The sequence below is a fragment of the Lupinus angustifolius genome, chromosome LG02 (assembly GCF_001865875.1).
Source record: "Lupinus angustifolius cultivar Tanjil chromosome LG02, LupAngTanjil_v1.0, whole genome shotgun sequence".
NCBI classification, from domain to species: Eukaryota; Viridiplantae; Streptophyta; class Magnoliopsida; order Fabales; family Fabaceae; genus Lupinus; species Lupinus angustifolius.
The window spans coordinates 15,976,710-15,992,419 of NC_032010.1; the positions used below are offsets into that span (position 1 = coordinate 15,976,710).

At 39.6% G+C, this 15,710-nt stretch overlaps 1 protein-coding gene across 1 annotated transcript; it reads right to left on the reverse strand.

Moving 5' to 3' along the window:
* On the reverse strand, nt 1,832-4,498 carry LOC109336908 (60S ribosomal protein L5-like). Its single transcript, XM_019573739.1, has 9 exons — nt 4,374-4,498; nt 3,814-3,883; nt 3,629-3,720; nt 3,268-3,394; nt 3,081-3,160; nt 2,866-2,982; nt 2,651-2,785; nt 2,364-2,533; nt 1,832-2,160 (listed from the first exon to the last, which is right to left on the reverse strand). Exons 1-9 carry the CDS (start codon nt 4,374-4,376, stop codon nt 2,043-2,045), a joined length of 912 nt encoding a protein of 303 aa, XP_019429284.1. The 5' UTR covers nt 4,377-4,498; the 3' UTR covers nt 1,832-2,042.

Consider the following 15,710-nt stretch of genomic DNA (forward strand, 5'->3'; position numbering starts at 1 on the left):
CCATGTAGAAACTCATGATCTCCATTGTGACAAAATAAGACCAAGCTTGATGCAATGATGAATCAGCCCAAAGTAAGAAGATGATGAACAATAGTGAAGAGAAGTGAACAAAAGAGATGATAGAATGAATACTTCTTATGTATATTTTTATTGGTAAAGCTTATCAAACTGAATTCATGATTAACAAAGAGTAGACGAGTGAAATATATACACAGCTTTAACCGAAAACAGAACAAACTAACAAAACAATTTTAACTAACAAAACTGATTTCTCCGCTAAAAAGACTAAGTCAATTTTAGTGAGTTTTCTGAATCTTCTTGGCTTTTCTTCTCTTCTATTTGGACTTCCTTTAGGTTGTTCATGTTTGCTGATAAGCTCAACTCATCATACACTTTGTTAATTTAGAAGAACCAAATTAAAAATTACTATGATATGTAGTGACCAAATATACCTTTTTGCTTTGGCCTTTACACTTAAACTCTAAATTAAGGGCGACAACTACACACCCCGAAGATGATTAGTTCCTTATTCAAAAGGTGAAAAAAATATCATTGATAATACAAAAAAATTTAATACATATACCATTATTTTTATTTTAAATTATTATTTTTGCATTCAGATAGCACCTAATAACAATGTTGTGAAACCCGAGCCGAACGTTAAACTAGAAGAGGTCTCGTATTATGTTTATCCGATTTAAAAGGTTAAACCGTCCGGTCTGACCGAGTGATTACGTACGTAATTAACAATTTTTATATATAAATGTATAGTTATATATAAATATAAAACTCTATATAATTAATAATTATATAATATTATATTGAAGTAATATTTATTCATCATTTTTTGGACCATAGTAAAACAAAATAATATTAGAGTAGTGTTTCATTTTTCTTATTTTTAAGTGAAACGTCTGGTTTACTTCCTGAGTTAATCCGGTTTAACCAAGTTTAGCACGGTCAGACCGGATTTCCGTGGTTCAAAGCGGTCCAACTCTTATCCAGTTAAAACTGTAAACCAAAGTCGTTTTCAAGTCAGGTCATCGGTTAGACAGGTCGGACCGCCTAGTCCAGTTCTCACAACACTATCTAGAAGGGAGATAATAAAATAAATTTAAAATTTATAATGCAGACAAAAATATATGCACCTATACACCATCATCCACCATTCATTTTCAATCACTATTACACAATAAAAGTAATATAAATAAATGATGAAAAATGTACTAATTGTATATAAATTTTTATACTGATAATAACAATGTATAGATATTATACTCTTATAATAAAACATTAATGTAGAAAATCGAATCTGATGAAATATATTAAAATAATAGAAATTAAATGAGGGACATTTTAAAATATCAAAATGCATAATGAACATAAAATAGAAAAGGCACGAAAATGAAAACGTACCATGCAATTTGAAAAAAGGCCAAGAGTCCGTACGAACAAATTGGGAAGACTATGGATAATTATTAAATAGTATAAAAAGTACTATATATGTATATCTTCAACACAAATTCGTAAGATTTTTTTCATAACTTCTGAACATAGTATATTATATTCTATCCAGCGGTACATAAAAATATATAATAGTTATTTATGGTGGGTATTCACCCAAGAAAATGTTCTCACATTATAATAATTTATAAAAATATAAATTAAATGAGGTCCATAAGAATGGTGGATAACTAGATGGGGCGGGTCCTACTAAAGTCTCAAGCCTATAACCGCACCCAACTTCAGACTCAAGTTATAACACCACTCAAGGCATTGGGAAAGCTATGATCGAATGTAAAGGCTAGATATAAGTTTGATAACATAACACTGAAACTTGATATAAGATAACATGTTGGTTCATGATATAAATCCAGGATAAAACAAAATTGACCGAAATGAGGGCAACTCAATAGTATCCAAAATTTGTGACAGAAAATGAACAGTACAAGCAAATAAATATTCAAGAAAATGATTCTCTAAATGTGAAAGTTTGGATAAGTTCTAAATATGCTGAATGACTAAGAAACTGCATTGAACATTCACTCGTCATCCTCATCGTCGTCGTCATCACCAGCCCCAGCAGCAGAGTTGAGAGCTTGCAAACGTGCAATCAACTTATTCTTCCTCTCCTCATAAGTAAGTTTCTTCAGGTTGTATCTGCAGAAAATGAAGCAGAAATATACTTAGTTTCTTGTTCGAATTGCTAAGTACTAAGGCTAAATTAAAAATCAAAGCTTTAATTAATGTTAAACAAAATCAACAGTTCCAAATCAATTTGCCAGGAATCAAATGACTGAAATGCATGCATTTTGCAATACTTGTAGAGTCTAGTTGGATTCATAAATATCATGATCATTTACCTCTTGTGCTCCTTTGGTGGCTGCTTCGCTGACTTCTTTGCAGTGGGATCTGCACGAATGGCTGCATGAACCTTTTTGTACAGTGCCTCAAGTCCATCAGCTTCTATGCCTCGCTTGATATATTCACTAAAGTGTGTCTGATATTTCTCAGGTTCATCTTCGATCAAGGTCTGCATATAGAATATTAAGAAAAAGTTCACTTGTCAATAAAATATCTGCAAACTCCTTTAAATATTGCACTATAAATTCCAGCAAGAAGGTACTCTAATTAAATTATTTGCACATGCCTTGATATAGTTAGCAACATGTCCACCAAAGATATATTTGCGGTGAACCTCAGCATCCAGCTCCTTCTTCTCCTTATCAAAACCAGCAAACCTTTTGTCACTGTGGGGAATATCCAAACCCCCATCCAAAGCTCCCTGTAAACAATCACAATTATTCAAGTCCACCATAGTGAAAACAAAAATAGCATCAATCATTGCAATATAATCTTGGGTACCTTGAGGGCACCAAAAACACGATTTCCAGTGGTGGTCCTAATAAGACCAACATCAAGGAGAGCACGGAATGGCCTCCTGGTCTCAGCGGGTTCCACAGAAAAATCCTCTCCAGTAGCCTGATAAAAATGATATGACCAGTTAACTTACAAAACTGTGTATACTGTATTGTGTGTCCATGACAGAAAGAGAGAGAGTATAACACATCCATTGATACCTCTACGTTCCCCTCATATTCCTCATCCAATTCAAGTGTCTTGAGGACTCTACGGGCAAGAAGAAGCCCGGTGCAATAAGCTGGGCAAAATTTTAAGACATTCAATCACAATGATAATAATGTTGGTGCCTTGGTGAAATATAAAAAAGGGGGGAATCAGGGTTGGTGAACATCATAAACAAAGTACCTGCAGCATAGTTTGTAAGGCCTACTTCAAGACCAAAGTGTGGCAGTTCATGTGCATATGCTGCAGCAAGAACGTGATCACCAGCAATGCTTGCAGATGTTATTTGTGCAATGATGTCCTTGTTAGTCTAATAATGAAATTAAGGTTTACACTCACAGAGTAACATCGTCAAATAAAACAACTTACTATGATTCAGTGCTACCATGTACATTGAGTATCTGTAAATTAAAATGATAAAGACATCCTAAACATATAAAACCAAGTCTTCATGGAAATGAACGGATAGGGGTGAAAGACAGACAGAATTTGAACAAATTGTCACGTAAATCACAAGTAAGACAAACATTGAACAAAAGGATACAAATCGAACCACAAAGCGATATTTGGGGGTGTTGTACTTGTTCTTGTCCTGGTTAATCAATCGAATCCTAGCACGGTAATCAGTCTTCCCATCTGCACATATTTTTCCAGCAAATAAAATCAATAATAACAATATAAACAAGCTGGACAATGGACAACATAGATAAACACAAACAAGAATTATACCTCTTCTTCTCTTGAACTTCACTTGATACCTCTTGAAGTAAGCCCTTGACTTCTGAGCCTTGATAAAAGCCTTCACAAAACCCAAAACAAAAAAAAAACTGTTATAACTAGCTTATAATGAATATATTTAGAGAGAAAAAAATGTATACACTCGACAATATAAGAGTTTTTTGACACTCTCAAAAACTTATTCACCATTCATTTTCAATATCATTGACTCTAACATAAAAATAATACAAATGAATTGGGGATAATACACTGACCATATACGAATCTTTATACTATCAGTGTATAGGTATTACACATGAATTTGAATTATATTGCAAAATGAATAAGTACTCCAAATATAATGCAATAAACCTAATGATAATAATAACAACAACTATAAACCCTAATCTTTTTTTACATCAGAATAACTCAAAAAAAACATATATCACAAATACAACCAAATATCTCAGAATAACAGCCACATTTTCACGGAATGTAGAGTGCAAATTGGTATAAAACGAATCATGTAAGTTGAAAAAGAAGAGAAAAAAAGAGAGAGATGAGACAGGTACCATTGGTGTGAAGCTCGATCTCTTCTTCGGCGAAAGAGTGAGAGAGGCGTAGGGTTACTTCATGTTTTGATTTATATTGTGTGCGTGTCGGGTCGGGTTTCAATGGGTATTTATATCACGGCCTTGTATGCTCATGTTTACTATGGGCTGCGTGCTAGTATTAACATTCGTGGCTTTTAGGGTTTTTTCACACTACAAAATTAATTATAACCTTCATAATTTTTGTGGTCTATGGTTAACTTAAAAAGTAGTGATTTCCGGAAAATTTTGACTTTATGAGGTAATTGTAGAACTTATATATATTTCAATTTTTACACCCGTGGAGATTTTTTATTGATTTCATCAATAATAATAATAATTATTATTACAATTTTATTATCATTTATGAGTAAAAATTAAGTCATTCCTGAGGTTAATGTTGAGTCTACATGAGCTTTACAAACTTGAAATTCTATTAATAGAATTTCTACATTAGAGTTCTTTTCATAGAAATAATGTTTTTAGATGTTAATACTCTTTTGCGCAAGTGAGAATTCCATAATAAAAGGTGCAAAAATTAAACTTTATTGTTCCTATGAATAACTCGAGAAGGTACACATTTGCAACTTCACAAGTTAATTGCAAAAGTGACCAATATCGCAAACTTCTCCAATTGTCCAAATCATGGAATATCACCAATCAAATCTTAAAGTAACATCAAATAAATTATTAAAAAACTTTAGAAACCTATTTAATAAAAGACATAGTTTTTGTTATTGAGTTTTATGACGTGTTCACCAAATCTCGACTCTTTAACCATTTCAATTTAATAAATAACTTTCGGTCTAGCAATCACCTTGACTAAATTGTCATTGGCATGGTGGATAAAACTTTTACATAATATTCTAACAAATTTAGAATTTCCTTGTTGAACTTCGTTAAAACTTATTAAACTCTATCAAAATTACATGATAATGTATGTAACCAAAGGATATATTTAACCATTAATTTGTGTTTCATCTCGGTCAACCGGATATCTTGTCCGCTTAGGATGGGATCCTTTCCGGCTAACCAGGGACCAAACAAACACAACTTGGGTGCTTAGTCACTTTCTCATATGCCTCATAATTACCTCTGACAGTTCATTTAATGTATCCCCAACTAGACATTGTCACACCGCTTGCAGATCCAACATGTCCCTCTAACAGTACGGTCAGGAACATACATACTATATGACAGGAACAAACCTATTATACACCTATGAAGCCTGCTATCAATCACCATCAACCAGTGGATAGATGTCAAATCACCCTTTTCATTTACTATAAATAGGGGGTGTCACTTTACATGAAGCATATCTATCTCATTCGTTTATTGATTACTTCACTTACTCATTCATTTATTGATTACTTCACTTACTCATTCATTTATTGCTTGTATTTACTCGCACTTGTTCTTCAACATTTTCTCTAAGTCTCATACTGATTTGATCGTCGGAGAACCTTTTCAGGTACCTCCCTCGGCAGGTCCATACTCAATATCCACCAGACTCAGGAGAAGACAACCTCAAATGGACACCAGATCCGACAATCTGACCAACCATCAAAGAACATTGGCGCCATCTGTGGGAACCTACACCATGGTAACCAATCGAAACCAAACACATCATCCCAACAAATATACATCCCAACCACTTCACTCCTTCCATTGACCCCAACACATATACAATCATCCTAACAAGCCAGCCAAAGCTAACCTCCTACCTTAGAACAACAACCACCGGCCACCCAATAGCTTCTCCAACTTATACAAATCCAAGGGCAAATTATCCAACAACAAACCCAATTGTTAGTAGAACTCTGTCAACTTAAACCGGAGCCTAGCAATAGACCATCACGACCTGTTGCTGATGAGAAACATGACGAGTCTGATGGAGAATCCTGTCTTAGGCACACACCCCCCATAAACACAAAAACCACAATTTTGCCGGGGCCAAACACCCTTTTCAGGTAGGCAATCAAGTCTTTATTTTTACCCAAACACTTAGCCTGCCTTAACAATATTGACCAATACGATAGGATTTCTCACTCGCATGACCTTCTTGACGCCTACGAATGCTCTTCCATGGGGTCTCAAATCCTATTATATGTCGAGCCTTCACAGTCACCTTGAAACATGCTGCTTTGCAGTGGTTCATATAACTAACTCCCAACAACATAGACCAATGGTCTACCTTGGTTGACAAGTTTAACGTCATGTTTACGACGAGTAAAGAACAACCAAGGTCGTCTTATACCTTGTCCGGTATTCGGCAAGGTCCACACAAGACCATTCGTGCGTATCTGGACAGATTCAATGCAGAGTAAATGAAGGTGTACACCCTAAGTCTTGATGTGGCATTACATGTGTTTGTCACTGGCCTACAAGACTGCTTTTTCAAATAAGAACTGGCCAAATACTCCAACCTCACAATGGCGGATCTCCGCTCTAAGGCCCAACAATTCATTAACTTAGAGGAGACTCACCATATTCAATCACCCGCCCAGCAACACGAGTATCGCCCCTCATGGGAAGACAAAAGACCCAAGTTTCACGATCCTCCCAGAAGTGACCCATCAAGGTTTCCCAAAAAATCCAAATACACAGTCTATACTCCCTTCAATGCTAGCCGATCCAGGATCTCGCAAGAGGTCATGGTCACACACATAGCCCAACTTCCTAAACCTAATCAAAACAAGAGGACGGGGAGCCAGGACCGGTCTAGATATTGCGAATTCCACAACATGTTTGGTCGTGTGGCTAAAGATTGCACTCAATTGCGAGAAACAATAGAAGACTTCATACAGGTCGGCCACCTACAGCTCTTCATCGCTAGAGTTAATCAGTGAAGGTGGTCACCCTCGTCCTGTCGACCTAGCCCACCTAGAGGGTGTTTCATACCAAAAGAGGTATTTACGGGGGGTTATGCAAACAACCACCAGATATACTCGCCACCGACGCCGTAATAGAGTCCCCCCCCCCATTTAATTTGACGATCGTGATTATGGAGGTGATATCCGGGAACATGGTGAATCATTGGTCATCATTGCCAAGCTTAATATAATAAGAAAGTCAGAACGTTTTTCCTCGACTAAGGAAGCACGACAGATATTATGTTACAGAGTCTGTTTGAAAAAATGAGGTTGAGCAATCGGGATCTCCAACCTTATGATGGACAGATGGTGGGCTTCTCCGACCAGGGAATTACTCCACGAAGATACATGGACGTATGGTTGATAGTCGAGGACGAGATCTTGAACCGAACACTCTAAACAAAATTTATGGTCATCAATTGCAAATCGGCATACAATGCCATTTTGGGTCGACCGACATTAAATCACCTAGAGGGAGTGGTCTCCACACCATATCTGTGTATGAAGTTCTTCTCCTCTAATCTTCACGTATGTACGGTTCAGGGAGATCAATACTATGCGAGGAATTGTTATCAAATGAGCGTCAGACCAAGCCAAGAAACAAGAAGAGGGCCACCCCCGATGAAGAGGTCGATGAGGGGTGCATTTGGTTGAGCTAGATGCTTGTGTCGACGATGGAGAATTCCACCCACAATTAAAAGGGGGGAAATTGGCCTATAGCTCGGCCCAAATAAGGACCATTTGGTGATTTGATAAGGAAACACATGGAGGTATATATGGATGACATGATCACCAAGAGCCTTCTCCCGGAGGATCATGTCTTCATTCGTGAAAGTATCTTTCAACAACTTCGTAAGTACAACAAGTGGCTTAACCCCGAGAAGTGCACATTCGGGGTGGAAGCCAAGAAGTTCCTTGGTTTCCTGCTTACAAGCCGAGGAATAGAAGCTAATCCTGCCAATGCTAAGTCATCATCAACATGAGGATCCCCTGCTCGATAAAAGATGTTCAACAACTGAATGATCAGTTGGTAGCCATGTCCAAGTTCCTCCCAACGGTCGCCAAGCACTCTCTCTCACTCTTCCAGCTACTAAAAAGAGCAAAAAGTTTGAATGGATAGAGGATTGTGAGAAAGCCTTCTAGATCGACAAACAATATATGACCACCCCTACAATTCTCACTAGACTAGCACCCGGTGAGGTGCTCTATGTTTACTTAGCCATATCAGATGAGGTCGTAGTCGTCGTTCTTATCCAAGAAACCGAGGAAGGACAAAGCGCCCGATTAATTTCACAAGCAAAGCACTGCAAGGCCCAGAGCTTAGATATCAACAATTGGAAAACGTAGCCTGCACCCTCCTAGTAGCCACTAGACGCCTGCGACAATATTTTTAATCCCATCCGACATTGATGCGGACTAAACAACCCATCAAGAATGTTCTGCATAAACCAGAGCTAGTCGGCCACATGATCTCCTGGTTCATCGAGCTATCACAATTCGATATCTGGTATGAACCCTGTATAGCCGTAAAAAGTCAGATCCTATCAGATTTTGTTGTCGTGTTGACCATACCGCCACATAACCAAGGCGAGGCTTGGACCATTTATGTTGATGGATCATCCAACCCAAAGGGAAGTGGAGCCGAAATATTGCTAGATAATGGTCATGGGGTGACCATTGAACATTCTCTAACTTTCACCTTCTCAACGTCAAACAACTAGGCTGAATATGAAGTGTGCATAGCTGGTATACAACTAGAAAGGGAGCTCAACGCCGAAAAGATTGCAATCTACAACGATTCTCAGCTTGTTGTATCACAAATAACCGGTACTTATCAAACCAAAGACACATTGTTGGATAAGTACCTCACGAAGGTAAAAGAGTTAATGGCTAAATTCACAAAAGCCACTATACAACATGTCCCTAGAGAATAGAATACCTGAGCATACATTCTCTCCAAATAGGCTAGCACTAAAAGGACAAGTAACAAAGGGTCAATTATTCAGGGGATGGCCATTGAACAAGTCACTATTCTGGATGATTGTATCAGTCCTATCATCAAGTATATTCTAAACGATGATCTTCCCTCCGACCAAAAAGAAAAATAGAGATTCATCTGACACTACTCCTGATATACCTTTCTCCAAGGCTCATTGTATCGTCAGGGTTTCTCCGCCCCACTACTTAAATGCATAGGGCCCGACATGTCACAATACGTACTTAGATAAGTTCATGAAGGAAGTTGTGGGCACCACCTTGGGGCAGCCTCCCTAGAAAAGAAAATATTACAGTCGGGATACTATTGGCCTACAATGGAGAAAGACACATCAAAGCTTACCAAGAAATGCACACAATATCAATTGTTCGCTGACTTCCATAAAGCTCCACCCGAGGAACTGACCACCACCATGACCCCTTGGCCATTTTGTAGATGGGGCATTGACATCTTGGGACCTTCCCCCCGACGGTCGGACAACTTAAATTTCTAATAGTCATTGTAGACTACTTCACAAAATGGATAGAGGTCAAAGATTTATCAACCATCACATCCGCAAATATCCAGAAGTTTACCTGGAGGAACATCATCACTCAGTTCGGAATCTCGGCCGCCATCATAATACACAATGGTACCCAGCTTTCAGATCGAAAGTTCCAAGAGTTGTTATGCGACTTACACATCAAACAACACTTCACTTCAGTTGAACATCCTCGGATGAATGGACAAGCAGAAATAAACAACAATGTCATTTTGAAAGGGATTAAGAAAAAAATGGATGAAGCAAAAGGTACGTGCCCCAACCAGCTCCACCATGTACTCTGGGCTTACCGAACGACTCCTCATTCTACTATCGGGGAATCACCATTCAAACTCACATACGGGCCAGAGGCCATGATTCTGGTTGAGATAGGCAAGTCCATTTGAAGGACCCTACAGTTTGACGAAGGAACAAATCCAATTCTCCTATGACATAATCTAGATTGGATCGAAGACAAATTGGACCATACTCGAATATGAGAGGCAACCCAAAAAAGGCGAACAACATAAAAACAACTCATCTGTAGTACCCAAAAGTTTTGAAGCAGGACCCCCGGTCATTCAAAGAGCTGATTTTGGCCGAGCCAAAGGGAAGCGCACACCAAATTAGGAAGGGCATTTCAGGTGATTAGTAAAATTGGTAAAGACGCCTACAAGTTGGCGGACTTAACAGGGAAAGGGATCCCCTAAACATGGAATGTTGCCAACCTCCGTGTTTTCTATGCTTAAAACAATTGTAATGTCGACCCTATTCGTGGCCGGACACACCCAAGTAAACCAAAAAAGAACACATATATATGTTAACAAGGTAATATTCATCTCTTTTGATTGCAGAATTAGGAAATTCCCTCCCCCAAATAACAACACCCCTCAAAGACGTGGACCATGTCCTACTTTGACGATGGTCTCTCTCTCAAACATCCCAAGGTGAGGACCAAGTCCCCCTTGGTCGACGATTAAATAGCAATATGGACCATGTCCTACTTTGATGGCGATCTCTCTCTCAAACATCTCAGGGCGAGGAACAAGTCCTCCCTAGTCGACGATTAAATTGCACCCTCAAAGGCGTGGACCATGTCTAACTTTGACGGTGGTCTCTCTCTTAAACATCTTAGGGCGAGGATTAACTTCCACCTGATCGACGATTTAATAGCACCCCTCAAAGGCGTGGACCATGTCATACTTTGACGGCGATCTCTCACTCAAACATCCTAGGGCGAGGACCAAGTGCCCCTTGGTTGACGATTAAATAGCACCCCTCAATGGCGTGGACCATGTCCTACTTTGATGGCGGTCTCTCTCTCAAACATCCCAGGGTGAGGACCAAGTCCCCCTGATCAACGTTTAAAATAGCACCCTCAAAGGAGTGGACCATGTTCTACTTTGGCGACGGTCTCCCTCAAATATTCGACGGCACGGACCAAGTTCCCCTTTGCTCATCCGAATATGAAAAAGGTCTCAAAACATTTTCAGATACTACCGACTAGATCCGAACAAAGGTCAATATACTTCCCGATAATCTATTCAAACTGCTTGTTAACCAAGACCGGACAATGATTACTTTAAAAGATTACTAGATCATTCATTTATTCATTCCCAAGATCAGACAATGATTACTTTAAAATATTACTCAATCATTTGGTTATTCATTTCCAAGACCGGAAAATGATTACTTTAAAAGATTACTCAATCATTCAGTTATTCATTCCCAAGTCGGGACAACGATTACTTTGGATTAAAGCTTACTCAGTCGCTGGTTATTCTTTCCCAAGTCTGGATGGTGATTACTTCAGATTAAAGATCATTCAGTTATGAGTGATAATTACTTCGGATTACAAATTTATATGATTGACCAATTATTCTGTTGTTCATTGATTAGACAGATCCAGAAATCATTATTCTGCTTTACTTTTCTGTTACTTATTATTCGTGCTTCCGGTCACCGGGTGCTTATAACCATTTAACAGAGAAAAAGCAATCATAAAGGAATAGGTTAGAAGGAAGCATAAATTTTCATTAAAAACCAAATAAGTACAAACCCTGCATTTGTTACATAAAAAAAAAACAAGTAAAATTAAAAGGGACACTCAGGCCAGTCCTCCGTCCTTGCTTGACACCAACAACTTAACTAGGGGTCGTCCTCCTCAGCAACCAGCTCCCCCTTGCTGGTAACACTGACATCCAGCATTGGCAGTATCGTCAGCCTCAGCCTTCAGCTGCTTCCGCTCCTCTTGCAGACTCCTCCCGCCATATCGACAACCACAACTTGTTAGCAAGTTGAAGCTTCTCCCCTTTAGACCTCTTGAAACGATTAGTTAGGGTGGTCAGCTCCCTATCTACGATGCTCAGATTCTCATGGGTGTTCAAAGTAGCTTCACGAGCATCCTAAAGATGGGATGTCAGCTTCGGCAGCTCCTCGCCGACGGTTAAATTGCACCCTCAAAGGCGTGGACCATGTCTTACTTTGACGGTGGTCTCTCTCTTAAACATCTTAGGGCGAGGATTAAGTTCCACCTGATCAACGATTTAATAGCACCCCTCAAAGGCGTGGACCACGTCATACTTTGACGACGATCTCTCACTCAAACATCCTAGGGCGAGGACCAAGTGCCCCTTGGTTGACGATTAAATAGCACCCCTCAATGGCGTGGACCATGTCCTACTTTGATGGCGGTCTCTCTCTCAAACATCCCAGGGTGAGGACCAAGTCCCCCTGATCAACGTTTAAAATAGCACCCTCAAAGGAGTGGACCATGTTCTACTTTGGCGACGGTCTCCCTCAAATATTCGACGGCACGGACCAAGTTCCCCTTTGCTCATCCGAATATGAAAAAGGTCTCAAAACATTTTCAGATACTACCGACTAGATCCGAACAAAGGTCAATATACTTCCCGATAATCTATTCAAACTGCTTGTTAACCAAGACCGGACAATGATTACTTTAAAAGATTACTAGATCATTCATTTATTCATTCCCAAGATCAGACAATGATTACTTTAAAATATTACTCAATCATTTGGTTATTCATTTCCAAGACCGGAAAATGATTACTTTAAAAGATTACTCAATCATTCAGTTATTCATTCCCAAGTCGGGACAACGATTACTTTGGATTAAAGCTTACTCAGTCGCTGGTTATTCTTTCCCAAGTCTGGATGGTGATTACTTCAGATTAAAGATCATTCAGTTATGAGTGATAATTACTTCGGATTACAAATTTATATGATTGACCAATTATTCTGTTGTTCATTGATTAGACAGATCCAGAAATCATTATTCTGCTTTACTTTTCTGTTACTTATTATTCGTGCTTCCGGTCACCGGGTGCTTATAACCATTTAACAGAGAAAAAGCAATCATAAAGGAATAGGTTAGAAGGAAGCATAAATTTTCATTAAAAACCAAATAAGTACAAACCCTGCATTTGTTACATAAAAAAAAAACAAGTAAAATTAAAAGGGACACTCAGGCCAGTCCTCCGTCCTTGCTTGACACCAACAACTTAACTAGGGGTCGTCCTCCTCAGCAACCAGCTCCCCCTTGCTGGTAACACTGACATCCAGCATTGGCAGTATCGTCAGCCTCAGCCTTCAGCTGCTTCCGCTCCTCTTGCAGACTCCTCCCGCCATATCGACAACCACAACTTGTTAGCAAGTTGAAGCTTCTCCCCTTTAGACCTCTTGAAACGATTAGTTAGGGTGGTCAGCTCCCTATCTACGATGCTCAGATTCTCATGGGTGTTCAAAGTAGCTTCACGAGCATCCTAAAGATGGGATGTCAGCTTCGGCAGCTCCTCGCCGACGGTTAAATTGCACCCTCAAAGGCGTGGACCATGTCTTACTTTGACGGTGGTCTCTCTCTTAAACATCTTAGGGCGAGGATTAAGTTCCACCTGATCAACGATTTAATAGCACCCCTCAAAGGCGTGGACCACGTCATACTTTGACGACGATCTCTCACTCAAACATCCTAGGGCGAGGACCAAGTGCCCCTTGGTTGACGATTAAATAGCACCCCTCAATGGCGTGGACCATGTCCTACTTTGATGGCGGTCTCTCTCTCAAACATCCCAGGGTGAGGACCAAGTCCCCCTGATCAACGTTTAAAATAGCACCCTCAAAGGAGTGGACCATGTTCTACTTTGGCGACGGTCTCCCTCAAATATTCGACGGCACGGACCAAGTTCCCCTTTGCTCATCCGAATATGAAAAAGGTCTCAAAACATTTTCAGATACTACCGACTAGATCCGAACAAAGGTCAATATACTTCCCGATAATCTATTCAAACTGCTTGTTAACCAAGACCGGACAATGATTACTTTAAAAGATTACTAGATCATTCATTTATTCATTCCCAAGATCAGACAATGATTACTTTAAAATATTACTCAATCATTTGGTTATTCATTTCCAAGACCGGAAAATGATTACTTTAAAAGATTACTCAATCATTCAGTTATTCATTCCCAAGTCGGGACAACGATTACTTTGGATTAAAGCTTACTCAGTCGCTGGTTATTCTTTCCCAAGTCTGGATGGTGATTACTTCAGATTAAAGATCATTCAGTTATGAGTGATAATTACTTCGGATTACAAATTTATATGATTGACCAATTATTCTGTTGTTCATTGATTAGACAGATCCAGAAATCATTATTCTGCTTTACTTTTCTGTTACTTATTATTCGTGCTTCCGGTCACCGGGTGCTTATAACCATTTAACAGAGAAAAAGCAATCATAAAGGAATAGGTTAGAAGGAAGCATAAATTTTCATTAAAAACCAAATAAGTACAAACCCTGCATTTGTTACATAAAAAAAAAACAAGTAAAATTAAAAGGGACACTCAGGCCAGTCCTCCGTCCTTGCTTGACACCAACAACTTAACTAGGGGTCGTCCTCCTCAGCAACCAGCTCCCCCTTGCTGGTAACACTGACATCCAGCATTGGCAGTATCGTCAGCCTCAGCCTTCAGCTGCTTCCGCTCCTCTTGCAGACTCCTCCCGCCATATCGACAACCACAACTTGTTAGCAAGTTGAAGCTTCTCCCCTTTAGACCTCTTGAAACGATTAGTTAGGGTGGTCAGCTCCCTATCTACGATGCTCAGATTCTCATGGGTGTTCAAAGTAGCTTCACGAGCATCCTAAAGATGGGATGTCAGCTTCGGCAGCTCCTCGCCGACGGTTAAATTGCACCCTCAAAGGCGTGGACCATGTCTTACTTTGACGGTGGTCTCTCTCTTAAACATCTTAGGGCGAGGATTAAGTTCCACCTGATCAACGATTTAATAGCACCCCTCAAAGGCGTGGACCACGTCATACTTTGACGACGATCTCTCACTCAAACATCCTAGGGCGAGGACCAAGTGCCCCTTGGTTGACGATTAAATAGCACCCCTCAATGGCGTGGACCATGTCCTACTTTGATGGCGGTCTCTCTCTCAAACATCCCAGGGTGAGGACCAAGTCCCCCTGATCAACGTTTAAAATAGCACCCTCAAAGGAGTGGACCATGTTCTACTTTGGCGACGGTCTCCCTCAAATATTCGACGGCACGGACCAAGTTCCCCTTTGCTCATCCGAATATGAAAAAGGTCTCAAAACATTTTCAGATACTACCGACTAGATCCGAACAAAGGTCAATATACTTCCCGATAATCTATTCAAACTGCTTGTTAACCAAGACCGGACAATGATTACTTTAAAAGATTACTAGATCATTCATTTATTCATTCCCAAGATCAGACATGCAAAAGGATGAGGATGGGATAAGGATAGGATGAGGAAGAGGTAGAGGATGAGGATGAGGATAGGATGAGGACGAGAATGAGGATCAGGACAGGACGATGATGAGGATACGATTAGCACGAGAATGAGGATGTGGATAGGATGTGGATGAGGATGAGGAT

Coding starts and splice junctions, on each gene's coding strand:
- LOC109336908 (XM_019573739.1), bottom strand. Junction 3,161..3,267: donor CCTTACAAACTATGCTGCAG/GTACTTTGTTTA, acceptor AATTTTGCCCAG/CTTATTGCACCGGGCTTCTT. Junction 2,161..2,363: donor CCACCAAAGGAGCACAAGAG/GTAAATGATCAT, acceptor CATTTTCTGCAG/ATACAACCTGAAGAAACTTA.